Source organism: Caenorhabditis briggsae, assembly GCF_000004555.2.
Source record: "Caenorhabditis briggsae complete genome, chrI, whole genome shotgun sequence".
Taxonomy (NCBI): domain Eukaryota; kingdom Metazoa; phylum Nematoda; class Chromadorea; order Rhabditida; family Rhabditidae; genus Caenorhabditis; species Caenorhabditis briggsae.
In genome coordinates, this window is record NC_013489.2 from 9,575,577 (window position 1) to 9,591,558 (window position 15,982).

Below are 15,982 nucleotides of genomic sequence, written 5' to 3' on the forward strand. Positions count from 1 at the left end.
GGTAACTCCGTGTGAATTATGAGACCTATTCCCAAACATAAACCGTCTTCAAATAAAAAATCATGAAGTTACCGTATTCCCTCTAATAGAATTCCCAGTCATAACATCATATTTGAGCTCAAATACGGTGACCAGATTCGACTATTTCCAAAACTACTAGACGAGTTTTTTATTCATTTTCAAGATAGGTCAAGTAATTTTTAGAAATATTGGACACTTTCTCCATCAAATCCGCAACATCCGATTTTTTCCACTTCCGTCAGCTCCTGTCGATCATGATCTCTACACATATTTTCCTAACTTTTTTCTCCTCCTCCTATTATTTTTTCTTTTCTTTGAAATGCCCCGAAAAGTATGACTGTCTCCATTGAAAATGTGTGAAAACAAAAGAGAGGATTTGAGTGAGAAAGAGAGGAAAAAGTGCGGATGAGGAAAAAAAAATTGACGACGGCACAGTTCCTGGACAATTTTTGACAGATTTCATTTTGCATACAAACACTTCTCGGTTCCACCCTCCACCCCGGTGCAAACAAGATGTTTGCACCCGGAGAAGGCCATTCCTTTCTTGAGCAACAGATCTTTTTGATCCAGAAAACTTCCAATATGAGTGTGTGTTAATTCGAGGGAGTAAATTCTAATCAAATTTTAAGGTTCTTTTCCGTTACCGTAATTCTTGTACACTACCAACAACAGTCACTTTTGAACACCCTAATAGAATTACCCCAACCGTCCACTTTGCGCCCATATATCTCATTTTCTGTAGAAGATATCAAAAAGTGGTCAATTGACAAAATGTTTTGTTAGTTTACTACTATTTTATATCTTTGACAGGAACCGAGATAAATTGGCTCTTAGTTTTTGGTATATCAGATCCCAAAAAATAGTCCTTTTCCTTTAGAAACTACTGTGTTCAATATTCAAAACATTTCCTGATACAACATTTTTTCCGATTGAAGCAAAACCACCGGGAACAATAACATATTCAACATTTCTCACTTTGTCACCAAATATTGAATGGAACAGAAAGAAATGCAAATGTTGTGTTGGACAGTTCTGTGCAGACTTCTTTTTTTGCTTACAATTTTTTCTAAATTTTATAAAAATTCTCCTTCCCAGTTACCAATTTCATGTCTACGTAGAGGTTTTTAGTTCGAAAACTATGACTCTATTCACAGTAAAGCGAACGGTCCGTCGACAAGCCGTCAATGGCCCGCCCACATCGCCAGGGTGGCGACTAGATGGTGTTCACCCGTTCGCGCCTCTCCAGACGGCATATGTTAACGCTTTTGATTAATAAAACTCATCTCTGTATTACCAGAAAAATTAAAATTCAGGTGTTATTTTTAGCCGGAAACTAGATTTTTTGCCTCTTTGGTTAGCAATAATTCACACATGTTCTCGTCGGGATTTGTTGTTGATATGTGCTCCCGAATCCATGTTTTTTCGTCGCCAATTTCCAACCCAATTTTCACTTTTTCCTTCCGATCACCCCGTAAAGGTTCGTTTTTCTACCAAATATTTACACAGTCGGCGGTTCTCCGGCGGGTAGGATATAAGGCTCACAACCACACCGAGCGTGGTTTTTTTAATAGAGTTCTCTACCGATTTTTGTATTTTTCTTTAGGTTTTATTTGGTACAGAAATAGATATTCTTCTCTGGGAAGTTCAGTTTTTGGCGAGCTTTTGAAACTTTCCTACAAATCTATTCAGCTCTCAGCTAGAAAAGAACGTGTCCCAGAAAAACGCCCAAATATGTAAAGTTTGAAAGAAGCTATGTTTCTTGCAAGTGAGCTTAAGACTAGAAGGCTCAAAAAGAGGAGCTTACATTTTGAGCTTAATTATCTCAGTTCCTACGAAAGATATCCAACAATTTTTAATTAATAAAATGTTCATCATAACATCAGCAACATTTATGTAGTTTGCAGATTGTTGATATCGCTTGTGGGAGCTGAGATAATTGAGCTCAAAGTGTGCAAGTCTAATTTTATGAGCAATATTCGAGACCAATCTGGAATAAATGTAGCCCAATAGTGTTTCAGCTGAGCACACTTGCTTCCGAAATCTCTAATCTGGGCAAATGTTTGAACAGAGCCGTTTTTTAGCTGGTTTTCCGTAGATGCTCATAAAATCTCAAGACTAAAAAAATGTTTTTGAAATCTTGGAAATCCGTCTCGTTGACCCTAATATCCGTTCATCAGAAACCACATCTCCTCCTTTCTCCACTCCTTTTTCATCTTGTGATTTGCCCTTTTTATCTTCTTATCACTTTCATGTTTTCACTTTTTCCACTATCAGATGGTCGGTGATTTGTTAATAGAGCGTTTTTTTCAAATTAGCAACTCAATTAAATTTTATGAGTCTAAATTTTAGGAAACCGAAAAAAAGAGAGCCGGAGTTTTTTTCAAAAAGCAAAGACTTTTAAAAGTTTAGAATTGAAGATAGGAGAATAGTTGGTGCCCGGTTTTCAAACTTTTTTACATCTTTTTTCAACTAGATTTCAAAAAAAGAAGAATCAAAATCTGATTGTGAGTTTTTTTTTCTTCTTTTAGGAATTTACTGAAATTTTCACTAGAACATTTTTGAGAAATTCTCTTGCCTTCTTTTCAATCTGGAATGACAATTTTCCAAGTGTCTTCAACACCATGTGAGCCTTTTTTTCTCGAATTGCACATGTGATTAATGTGTCTATGTCTCCCATTTCTCATCTTTGTTTATTTTTTGAGGGTAAAAGAAGAGTAATTGGCACAATTCCCTGTCTTTTTTCTCTATTGAATCCTTCGTTTCTCTTTTTTTCAATAAAAAATGTCTCGAGCCAATGGAACTTCTTGGACATCATGACTCATGGATGTTCTTGTTTATCATCTCTCTTGCTCACCTTTCGTCATAAATCAGGTGCTAGCCCACACACAGGAAAAATTGAAACAATTTTTTTGAGATAAGAAAGTATTAAAAATAAGGAAAAGATAAGAAAAAATATATAAACTGAAGGATGTCTACTTGAAATTTTTTGAAATACTAAGCCATCAGTTAAATTTCTCGGTCACCATACCCCACAACCATCATTAATTCTTTCATTATGGTGGCCAAGAATTCCATAACTCTTCGATTTGGATTTTTGTGATATTTGAGTTCGGTGGCCTAGAAATACAGCGTTTTGAGTTTTCTAGGTCACAGTCTGACTTTTGGAATTCTAGGCCGTCGTTTCATTTCTAGGCTACGGTGATCTAGTTTTTCATAAGATGTGGATTCAGAAGATGTGACGTCTTCCGACGATGACGTTATCTAAATTTCAGGACGACGTCTTCTAAATTTTTAGCATTTTTAGCATTTTTCGTTTTGTCTTCAATTTCTGAGTTTAGCGTTTCAGGAATTTTCTATTTTTAAACTAAAATTTTGCCCAAATCTAATAATTTCGAAATTGAAATTGTCCGATTTCGAAAGTTTCATCATCTTTCTGATACATTATTTTTCTGGAAAGTTGTATTATTTTTCTGGAAAGCTTTAATCGATTCATAAAGAAATGAAAACCCAAAAACCGACATTTTTATATTTTTGTCGAAAGCCTTTCTAGGTATCTCTTCCCCAATCTTGCAACATATTCTTGATATTCCTTTGTTGCCCTCTTTCTTTTTTTCCCGATCCTTTTTGTGATTCTCTAAATTTTTTCTCCCCTATTCGAATCTAACAGGTTCCTTTCTCTCCTTTTTCTCTATTCAAAACTGTTACTACTAACCAAAAACTCTACTATCTGTTCCTTTTCTCTCCTCAACAGTAACATATGGTCTGGGTGTTTTGTTGGCGTTACAGTCAAAGAATCAGCTATCGAGGGATCATATGAAATGAAGAGGGACTAGAGACATAGGGAAAAGCAGACACATGCATGTGTCATATTCACTGCATATTTTATCACTTTTCTCTTCCTTTTCCCTTTTGTCTCTGATACACTTTCTACAGCAAGTCTGGAAGATTTTCAAACCGAGATATCCAAAAAAATTTAATCAAATTTGTTTGTATTTTTTATTCTTCTCAAATGAGTACAGTAACCATCCAAATTCAAAAACCATGATGTCAGGTATTTTTGTCCCTACCTCATCCTTTTTATCTAAAACACCAATCACTAAAATCCAGTTAACCTTGTTCAAAGAATCAAAATCATAATGTAGATCAATCTTGAGATCTGAACCAAAATCATTAATCTTTTCTCTCTGAAAATAAATCACTTTTGAAGCTTCATGTTGTCTGTCTCATCTCATTAATGTGATAAAAGAAATGTAAAGATCTGGAGAATTTAAGAAAGATAGAACCTTTTAGCCATGGATTCTGAAAAATACTCTATTTTTTTCGAATCATTCAACTGTTTAGATACACTCTTTGGTTTTTATCCAAAAATACTTGTATAGTTACTTCCCGTTTATTGTTTTTCAAACAAATCCTTTACTTGCGAGATGGATCGCCAAAAAAACCAAAATCCAATTTCAATCTCTCAACTACCCCAACAACTAAAAATAACCGGTTTTCCTTTTTTTTTTCATCTATAAAAAATTCAGCGAGTGGCGAAGTAAAGATTAGTCATACTGTTTCCCTTTTAAATCTCGACAAAATCTCTCTACCTACACTTCTTCTTTTTCCTCTCTCTCTTATATTTTCTGTTCTGTTCGTCTCTTCCTGTGTGTCCAATGATGATCAAGTTGACCTCGAACTGTGTACCGTTTTTCTGTTGAGAGATCTCACAAGAGTAGTAGTAGTTTCCCCCTCCTTATCCTCTAAAGGTCTGTGTCTGAACGCACTCTCGTTACGGAGATTACCGGCGCATAACTTCCTTTTAAATACCTACATGTCTATCTAACATCATTAGAATTCATGACTTTTTCAATTTTCACTTTCCCCTCTGACTCTGATCTGTCTCCTAGAGCCAAAATTCGATTTTGCGCTTCAAGAACAATTCTAACAAGAACGGTTTGGTTAGAATTCAGAATTAACACAGTTTAAGAAGCTTTATAACAGTTCCTCATTGAACCCTTTTTGGAAGTAGACAATGGTAGGGCAAACAATCGAGCGGAACAATCTCATATTCTGCCCCGTACTTTTTTTTTCGTTAGTCTCGTCGCGAACAAGTCAGGAGACATATTCTTGAGAATAAAAGATGGAGAAGCTGTCGGTGGTGATTTCACTTTTCATTGTTCCTTCTCTTCTCCTCACACGCCTTCAACATCTTCTATTCTCGCTACTAGCTTCTCGCTTTTGAATCGGAGAAATCGTCTTTGACCCTCGGCGTGAAAACCCATAATGTGGATACACCACTCAGTTACAGTGTTGTCTTGTGTTGTCTCCTCGCCTGCTTTTTAGTGATACCTCGTAGCTTCTTGTGTCTACTCTAGAGCACCGTCGTTTCTTTCTAGTGAGTATCTTGTTTGGTTCCAAAAACTCTATTCGTTACCATTTTAGAGAATACTATTGGGATATATAACTGTTACTCTTTGTAGGCGATATTTGGACTTTTTTGGTTAACAAACTTTTTTGTTGAAATCTAAGAATTAGGTTTTTCATTCCGAGGAGCAGCCGTAAATTTTAGTACTATTACATCAGCTAGTGTCTACCTCGGAAAATAAAAGAAAATCCGTATCAAATTGCAATAACAAAAAGTGTCAATCAAACTCTCAAATTTCCTCTCATTTTCTCACAATCAAGCTGATTTCCTAAATTCTTTACACTTGTCCTTTTTTTTCATGAAAATCTGCTTAGCTTCCTTTTCTCGAATTTTTCGTAGAAATTACACAAAAAACCGGTTGCAAGGGCAACATTCGCGATAGCACAAGGCTGAACTAGTAAAACCGAGGTCGAGAAAAGTTTTGAGACTTTTCTATTACATTTTTCTTTTCGTTAATGACGTTTCTGAATCTTTACAACTCCTGACAGTTTTTTTGATCAAGAAAAACGCATTTTTTAACCAAATTCCAATAGAGCGCATTTTCATAGACCCCGTTTTTTCAGTTTTTTCAAACTCCGAATTTCACTTTTTCTCTGCACTCGAACTTCTAATTTTTTCTCGTTCTCTACTTTTCAAATTTTAGTTTCCTAATGGCCAATTTTCTTTTTAGACGTTCGCCTCGGGTCGATGTCAAATTAAACCGAAGAAAAAGAACCCGTTGAGCCCAGCGAATTGTCGAAATTCTTCACTACTCACCCCATATCAGACAGTCAAAACGGATAATTTTATATTATTAGAACATGTAAGTTTCCTTTAACACTGAAATATTAGTAATGACCTATTCAGTTTCAGATCACACCCACTTATTCATAGACGCGTGATGCGTATATCGGTAGGCCGGATAGGATGGCATATTCTGGCAGTTTTGGTTTCAGTTGTAATTAGTATTGAGCATGACTCGGTATGATTGATTATGAATTATCGAAAAAAACTTTTTTTCTAATTTCCAGATTTGTGACGAAAGCACAGGTGCATGTGTGGAGCCGACACATACAGTAATACGACTAGCCAAAAGAGACGACGAGCTTGCTCGTCGAATAGCTGCTGATCATGATATGCATGTAAAGGGAGAACCTTTCCTCGATACTCATTATTTTCTTTACCACTCGGAAACAACTAGAACAAGGAGACATAAAAGAGCAATTGTCGAAAGATTGGATACTCATCCCGCAGTCGAATGGGTTGAAGAGCAGAGGCCCAAGAAGAGAGTCAAGAGAGATTACATCCTTCTAGACAACGTAAGTATTTAATCTCAAACAAGTTTCCAATCGTATTGTTCAAGGATGTGCATCATGCCAATCCATTCCGGAGGTCTGTTCTATCTCGAGATGGCACACGAAGATCTCAACGCCAACAACCACAGTCACCACGGGAAATCCCATCCCTTCCGTTCTCAGACCCTCTTTACAAAGATCAGTGGTATTTGGTAAGTGTTTTGAACTAAAACCTTGTTTTTCATACATTATCTCAGCACGGAGGAGCTGTTGGAGGATATGACATGAATGTTCGTCAAGCTTGGCTTCAAGGATATGCTGGTCGAAATGTCTCTGTCTCCATTCTCGATGACGGAATTCAAAGAGATCATCCCGACTTGGCTGCCAATTATGATCCTCGTGCTTCCACTGACATCAACGATCACGACGATGATCCTACACCACAAAACAATGGAGATAATAAGTGAGAGCATTAGCCATAAATTAAAAAATATTTATGATTTTCAGGCACGGAACAAGATGTGCAGGAGAAGTTGCTGCACTTGCTGGAAACAATCAATGCGGAGTTGGTGTCGCTTTCAAAGCCAAAATAGGAGGAGTTCGTATGCTGGACGGAGCAGTTTCTGATTCAGTTGAAGCTGCTTCCTTGTCATTGAACCAAGATCACATTGATATTTATTCGGCGTCGTGGGGTCCGGAAGACGATGGAAAAACGTTTGATGGCCCGGGACCTCTTGCGAGAGAAGCATTCTATCGTGGAATTAAAAATGGAAGAGGTGGAAAAGGAAATATCTTTGTGTGGGCTAGTGGAAACGGTGGATCAAGACAAGACTCATGCTCAGCAGACGGATACACAACTTCTGTGTACACACTGTCCATTTCATCAGCTACATACGATAATCATCGACCATGGTACTTGGAAGAATGCCCTTCATCTATTGCTACAACATACAGTTCTGCTGACTTCCGACAGCCAGCTATTGTAACCGTTGATGTTCCTGGAGGATGTACTGATAAGCATACTGGAACCTCCGCATCAGCTCCATTGGCAGCTGGAATTATTGCTCTCGCTTTGGAAGCGAATCCGGAATTGACATGGAGAGACATGCAACATCTTGTTCTCCGAACTGCGAACTGGAAACCACTTGAGAATAATCCAGGATGGTCTAGAAACGGTGTTGGAAGAATGGTGAGCAACAAATTTGGATATGGACTGATGGATGGAGGAGCTCTGGTGAACATGGCAAAATCGTGGAAGACTGTACCAGAACAGCACATTTGTACCTACGAGTATAGACTCGCCAATCCAAAGTAAGTGTGTCGTAACTTTATTAATTTATGCTCTTTTTTCCAGTCCTCGTCCGATTGTCGGCCGCTTCCAACTCAACTTCACTCTAGACGTCAATGGCTGTGAAACTGGAACACCAGTTATTTATTTAGAACATGTTCAAGTTCATGCAACTGGTATCTAACTTTAAAAGTGCTCATTTCAATTCATTGATTTTCAGTCCGCTATCTGAAACGTGGAGATCTCAAGTTGACCCTATTCTCTCCATCCGGAACCAGATCGGTTCTTCTGCCACCCCGACCACAAGATTTCAATGCAAATGGGTTCCACAAATGGCCATTCCTCTCGGTTCAACAATGGGGAGAGGATCCACGTGGAACATGGCTTTTGATGGTTGAATCCGTAACCACTAATCCGGCAGCTGCAGGAACCTTCCACGACTGGACTCTTCTTCTCTACGGAACAGCGGATCCAGCTCAGCCTGGAGATCCAGTGTACTCTGCAACTCCACCAACATCACAGGGTGTTCTCTCACGTGTACAACAACTTACTTCTCAGGTACGCACCTTTTTTGAAGGATTCGGTTAGAATTTGGGTTTCTTTTTGGTGTGTGACTGTGTAGTGTTCTGTTGTTTTTTGTTCTGTTTCCGGGGTTACTTTCTACCTCTTCACACGGGTTACGGTGGCAGTGCATCAGCTTTCTTAAAAGCATCTTATATGAAAAACAGTGTGTCTGCTTGAGTGTGAGTGTGAGCGTGTGAGGACATTAATTCAACACAAATTCACAGTTAAAAAAAATCTCACTTTCTAATTTTTTTCTCGTAAATGCAGCTATACATCTATTTCTTCTCTGTTCCTCTCTGTCATCGTTCTCATTTTTCATGTCTTCTGTCTTTTTGTATGTATGTCTCTGTCTTCCATCACTTTGTCGTCGTATATTCGTTTCAGTTTTTATGTGTAAGCTATTAAACTTCAAAGAGAATTGATTTACAATTTATTTTTCTTGTTTTTCATATTTTCTGCTGTGATTCCTTCTTTCAAATTTAGAATTTTCTAATAAACCATATAGCCTTATTTACCTATTTTTTCTTTTTGGTTTCTCTTCTTTCCCTGCACCCATACTCCCGGAATGGCTTAGTTGTTTCTCTTTTCCTGATCTTCACCAACCCTTTATTCTTCACCACTATCATTTCCGCTTTTTTCTTTTCTTTCCACTCATAATATTCAGAATAGATGATAGAAGATACGGTAGAATTGCGCATACTCACGGGTGGTTACAACATAAATTAGTTTAGTTTTCCAACAAAAACTTTTTTGGATTTTACGAATTCTTCAGAACCTATCTCCGTCAAATGCGCAGAGCTACCGTCTTCCTTCTCAATCCACGTCTATTCCTCACCACTCATTTTTCTATCTTTCTAACTCCTATCCAACACCTCCACCTTTGTATCAACCTGCGTTACTAGCCTCTGACAATCGTCCGACTTACACATCGATTTATCTTCCACCACCACCGAAACGTAGAATTTTCCAGTCTAATCCACAAGCATAGTTATTACACCTAGAAATATGGGCTCTAGTATAAAATTCTGGTCCAAAAAAAAAATTCTGGTCCTTAAATAAAAATTCTGGTCCTTAAATAAAAATTCTGGTCCTTAGAAAAAAATTCTGTTCCTTAAGAGGTGTTCCTGTAAATGTATTTTTTTGTCTGAAAATTTCTTAAAATCCTTAAATTTCATCATTTCAGTGTGTTTTTGAAAGATTTCGATGGTAGACGTTCAAACTTTTGTTTATTCGGAAAATCATGAATTGGTGAGATTTTTTGTAAGGACTGTCCATATTTTAATTAGTGAGTAACGCAAAAACAAGATTAATCCAAGATTGACAGTGTGCACCGTTGTGGCCCACAGCAAGTTGCAAACATTCAGGAAACTTTTGGATTCCATTCCTCAAAAAGCCATCTGGTTGCGACTCAAAGTCATCAACAGCGTTTAATTATTTTTCCTCCCGGTGGCGTTGCATAATTCCGAATACTCAATAATGAAAGGACCAAATCAGGAAATTAAGGAAGAGTGAAGAAGAACCGTCCAGCTAAAACGGCTCAGGTCTTACTTGACTTTTCCTGCAACATAGGATTTCGCGTTTTTCAATCAAAGTCAAGTTAGTTCCAAGCCGCTTTGGCTGGACGGCTCTCTACGTTCCTTAAACTCCTAATTGGGTCTTTTCATTCGCGGCCAGTTTTCTTTTGGAAGCATGGTATCCACAAGCTACCTGAACATTGGGGGAATCCCCAGCGTCAAAAAATGCTACAGCGTCCTGCTTAACTTATTTTAGTTGATTAATGATGCGATTCTGATACCCGAAGATTCTCAAACCGAGACTTGAGTAAGTCAGCATTTCAAAAATTTTGAGAATCCGTGATTGCATTTTGTAAGTATTGAAAAACTCTAAATTTTCATAAGTACAGAAGATCAAATATTCGGTGATTTAGAAATTCCTCATCTCAAAGAAAGTTTTCTGAGCTGTGCTTTGAAAAGTAGAACGCACATGTGTACCACCCAACAAAAGTAGATTGCCGCCCATGTGTACCACTTCACAGACTGAAGATTCTTAAAACTCCCGTCAAATCATAAAGAGTCGAAATGTAAATATTTTATATTTTCTTGATTTCAGTTTTGAAGATAGGACATGCGGCCCAATTGACAAACGTTCTCACCAATTCATGATCTTCCGAATATAGAGAAGTTTGAAGTCTACTGTCGAAATCTTTCAAAAAACACATTGAAATGACGAAATTCAAGAATTTAAAGAAATTTTCAGACGAAAAAATACATTTGCAAGAACATCTTTTAAGGACCAGAATTTTTTTCTAAGGACCAGAATTTTTTAAAGACCAGAATTTTTTTAAGGACAAGAATTTTTTTAAGGACCAGAATTTTTTCTAAAGACCAGATTTTTTTCTAAGGACCAGAATTTCATACTAGAGCCGAAATATGTTCAACTAGATTCTAGAACTGCACTGCGTTGATAAAAAGACTAGAAAAATTGAAATTGTATATCTGATCCCCTTATTGTTTTGGAATGTTAGTGTTCTTTCCCATAACGTTATATTGCTGATTTCTTGCCCACATGCTCGTTGTGTTGTGATTACAGAAGCGAACGTTCATAAAACGTCCACAAGCGTTCTCGCGTGTTCGCCAGATGCCGATCCCATCTGGAGTACAAGAGCAACGGCAGTTTGTCCCACGACGACCACAGCCGCAGTCCACATTCCAACAGGCATCGTTTGGCCAATGGGTTTGGGATCCAGTGGCTCAGCGATGGATTTGGTCGCGCCGAATCAGGAAACACGAGCCGACGCCGCCGCCGCCTCATCGTCGACGATACAAGCATTAGAATGTGTTTTGTGTTTCAATATCCTTTATCTTCCTCTTCTTTTTATATGTATCCATATCTTAACTGGTGGTTTTCTTTGTTGGGAATGTCTGGATAGAGGTTTTTGTGTTGTCTGCTGCAATGGGTTGTTATTTGGTTTCCTACTGGTGGTTGGAAAGATGTTACTCACTGCACAAAATGCATGTTTGAAACATTTTTCACTGGGTTCATATAATTCCATTTCTGAAATCTCTAGCCAGACATTCCAGACTGGTTTGTAGTACAAATCCTGTCACTATTGATTTGAACAACTTTCCTTTTCTTATTTCTCTCTCCCGGTTTTTTCCACTCTGGTGCTCTTTATCTCTCCAGCTCTTCCTCCGGTGACTTTTTGTCTCCTTTGAAATGTCTGTACCAAACGTCAAAATTTATTTAATGTTTCCTCCACTTTCTCTCACTTTCTCGGTTTATTTTTCTGGTGTTGGGTAAACGCTGTTTTCTCTGTTTTTTCAATGTCTTTCTGAATGCATTCACATATTTTTCATTCCCGGCTCATCACCCCTCTCCCGGTATCAATCATCACAAATCTTTAAAAAACGGGATTCCCTTGTACACCATCATTCAAAATGATTTGCTCTGTTTGCCTGTATCATAATGCTCATATTATTTTTTATCGAAATTTGTAAAAGAAAAATCAAAAACAAAGAAAAGTTTATGTGAATTGATTCTCTCCTTGTTACATGTTTTTAGGTGTCTTTGGTTTTATGGTTTAGGGTTAGTGGAATATGTTGAATATTGCATTTAAAAGTCATGTTTGAAAAAAATACAGTCTACGTTTCAAAAGTATTGTCCCGCTTTTAGGTATTTGTCACCATTGCAATCGTCGCCGTCTCTCAAATATTCCAGATCTATGCATGAAGATCTCAATGTTTTGCTACTTAGTGAGAAACGAATCTGAAATATTCACTCAATTTGTGTCATCCTCATTTGATCACTAATTCATTTCATTATTCTTTTTTCATAAATGTTTGGAATCCCTATATGATGCATGCTCTTTTCCATATATATCTGACTTACCCCGCTTCCCTTTCCCCCGCTACAGATCGGAATGCCAACGATTCTCGTCGTCGTCCAAGTCATCGTCGTCTGTCTTGTCATCGGAGTCGTTCTTTACGCGTGTCGTCGTCAAAGAATTCGTGATTCCACACCTGGAGCGCCCGTTGCGTCTGCTCCAGAAGACGTTCCAATGACATCATTGTCGTCTGGAGAGTCAGAAGAAGAGCAGCTTCGGAAAGCGATCGCAGCGTCGATTGAAGAAGAAGCAGAGCGAAAAATGATTGAAAGAGCGCTGAAAGATGCGCATAAGCCATAAAAGACTCATTAGTTGTTTTGTTTGATTCATTCTAGACATTTTAGTTTTTCATTTAATTTCGTTAATATCAAATTACTGAAATTTATTTCAGTCGTTTGGATAGTTTTCTCTTTTTATTTATATTACATTCATCACTTATTTTCCCTTTTCCTTACGGTTTCATTTTACCTGCGGGATCAAGTCCTTTTCTTGCTCAAATTCACATAATTCGAAAACTTGCGCCTTTCTCTTGATCCAATTACGGGTTTTCTTTCTGTGCTATTCTTTTTTGAATATCCGAGTCAACATAGTCTTCATTTGAATATTATCTTAATGGTTTGGCATGGTTTTCCCTTTTTGATTCAACCCGAATAACACTGAATGCGTTTGTTTAAATAGATCTTTCCAAGTTTCGTTTTTCCACCTTCCCACTTCTCCGCTCGACTACTCGACCTTTCCCTTCTTTAATTTTTGAACCAGAAATTCTAAAAGCCAAAAAACACTATTTTTCATGTTCTTTTAGTCGACGGAGAATGGTGGAAACGAAACGCTTTTGGTGGATTTTTCGAAAGGAGAAAAACCAGTAACGTCATGGATATTCTCATCGTATCAAACGGGTGTTGCCTCACTCAAAACCTATTTCGATAATTTTTTCCTGAAAATGTTCGGTGAAACACCCGGAGTGAATCGACCATGGCGATGATATGATTATCATTTCTACTAGGGCGTTTTCTTATTTGCTGTTGAATAATTATCTTGCCGTGCTTTGTTTCTTTTATTTCTTCAACTGGGTATCTCTGTTTTGATATAATTTCTAATAGTTTCAATTTTATCATATTTTCATGAGCAAAGAATTTCAGCAAACACACAAATACTCGGCAAGATATATTCAACAAGCTTCCCCTTAAACTAAGAGATACCATGTCAAACCACAATTATTACACAATCTTGTTTGTTTCTCTACAGGTTATATATCAGATACTAAACATTTCCCATTTTCCTAGAGGCCCGATTTCTTTGACATCCCTGTTTTTTTCTAGTCCATTTTTTCGTTTTTTATATGCTTTTAGAAGAATATTTTCAGATTAATTTGCATATCTAAATATTTTTATTATAATTATTTTATGTCTCAATTGTAGGCTGACCAAATAGTCGAAAGAAATCGTAACGATTGGGAAATTACGAAAGAAGAGAGTTCACATTGGAATTGGGAGCATAAAATTCAACAGAAAAAGTCATCAGCAACTTCTTCTTCGAAATTGAACTCTCTTTTTGTTTGTGGTCTCGTAATATTCGTTCAATTTCTTTCAACCATTTACAGCAGCCAATTCTGTCAGTGATTCTTGTCTGTATTTTTGCTGCCATTCATCGCCAATTTGCGATATGAAAATATGAAACTTTTTGGGTGTTTTTTTAATTGTCTTTAAATGTCTTTTATCATTTTCAGGGGCCCTGATTATAACGATCTACCGTAATCCTATCATAATTTCTTTTCTGGTTGTTCGTCGTGGTGTGTGTCTGTGCGTTTGTAATCATGTCGATTCACCCCTTTTTAAAAATTGATTTTTCATAATTCTAAGTTCTCGCTTTTGTCCTGGCATGATGATCGTTTTATATCACTCTTTCCAGTATTTTAATCATTTTTTCAAAAGTTTTAAATCTGAAAGCGAGAGACAGTGAGATACGCAGACATGCAGATACACCCACAATGTCCCAAATTTGTAATGGAACTTTTTTAGAAAGAAGATTACGGTAGATCGTATTTTACAGGTTGAAGAGACGGCACCGATCTCGTTTCCAGATTTAACATCGGCTGGTAATTGTCACGCAGAATGCAATGGAGGTGAGAATAGATACTCGATGATCTATGGTTTAAGAATAAGACATTTCCAGGTTGCACTGAATCAAACTCAGCCACTTCTTGTTTCGCATGCAAACATCTGACCCAAACACTACGGAACAAAGGTGGAAGTGGATTCAAATGTGTTCAAAAATGTGATGATACATACTATTTGGATGGAGACAAATGTAAAATGTGTTCATCGCATTGCCATACTTGTAGTAAATCTGAGGTAAGCTTTTTGAATTTTTACTAGAACTTCTGACAGCTAAGAGCAACCATTTTCATGATAAAATCAGTCTTCAGGTTTGCGAAACTTGTCCAGGCAGTCTACTGCTCATTGATGTCGATAACATGCCTCATTACGACCACGGAAAGTGTGTAGAGTCATGTCCACAAGGACTTGTTGCTGATTGTAAGTTCCATGGTTTCTTTTTAAACAAAATCCTTTATTTATGAACAAAATTACAGCTAAAAAAGAAACACAGTCAAAAAATGGTTTGCATTTTTTTCAACATTTTCTAACATCTAAATAAAGTGTATGAAAAAAATTTCCCAGAATTCCCACTTCTCTTACTTTAATATCTAAAATTCAACCCCTAAAACGAACCTCTACCAATATTTTTCGACTACTATCTAGTGCTAATATGCCTAAATTACAGATGAATCGAATCTCGTTCAAGCAAAATGCATCTGGAGGAAAGACCTTTGTGGTGATGGATACTTTATCAATGCAATTGGAAAATGCGATTTATGTGATTCGGCTTGCGAAACATGCTCGGCTCCCGGTCCAATGAGTTGCGAAAAGTGCGCCGAAGGATATGGAAAAGGCTCGATCGGGTACTGTAGACCATGCTGTACCCCGGGAACTGGAAAAAGTTGGCAGTGCGGTGAGGAAATTAAATTGACTGCTCTCTCATAAATACTGGAATTTTCAGAAGACTGTTCCAAGCCTGATCCCTCTCTTACAGCGTCTACCACACAGTCCTCTGGATTCGGATGGTTGTTTTGGATAACTGTATTTTCTATAGCAATATGTACCGTTTGTGCATGTCAAAAGTGTACCAAAGAGGTGAAAGGGTCGAATGTTGAGTATGCACCGCTTCCACACTACAATGCTACGAACGGTGCTGTTAACCTGGGAGTCAACTCGGAGGATGAAGATGACGACGAAGAAGAGGACGAAGTCTTTGTGAATGTTCCAGCTTCTCAAGCTGTTTAAAAAAATTCCAACTCGTTAAAAAATTTTTGCCAATTTATTTCTGTGTGAATGTTTCGAAATCCGGGTATTCTTCTGGCTGTTGTTGTTTTTATATGTGATAGTTGAATTGTTTTTTTTTCAATAGCCGGGTTCCTATTTTGCTGTGCTGTATTCACTTGTTAATAAATGCTTCCTCTGCCTGTTTGTTTCATTCGATAAATATAA

The 15,982-nt window shown here is 37.4% G+C and overlaps 2 protein-coding genes across 2 annotated transcripts; both read left to right on the plus strand.

Moving 5' to 3' along the window:
• Positions 1-6,308: 6,308 nt before the first annotated feature.
• Cbr-bli-4 lies at positions 6,309-14,103 on the plus strand (the record flags this gene model as incomplete). The annotated part of the gene is made up of 9 exons (XM_002640057.1): positions 6,309-6,389; positions 6,439-6,726; positions 6,771-6,914; positions 6,960-7,165; positions 7,210-8,013; positions 8,057-8,166; positions 8,211-8,548; positions 13,856-14,011; positions 14,038-14,103. The coding sequence occupies 9 exons, from the start codon at positions 6,309-6,311 to the stop codon at positions 14,101-14,103; spliced, it is 2,193 nt and encodes a 730-aa protein (XP_002640103.1).
• CBG12595 lies at positions 12,474-12,737 on the plus strand (the record flags this gene model as incomplete). Its single annotated transcript, XM_002640058.1, has 1 exon — positions 12,474-12,737. The coding sequence occupies one exon, from the start codon at positions 12,474-12,476 to the stop codon at positions 12,735-12,737; it is 264 nt and encodes an 87-aa protein (XP_002640104.1).
• Positions 14,104-15,982: the final 1,879 nt, after the last annotated feature.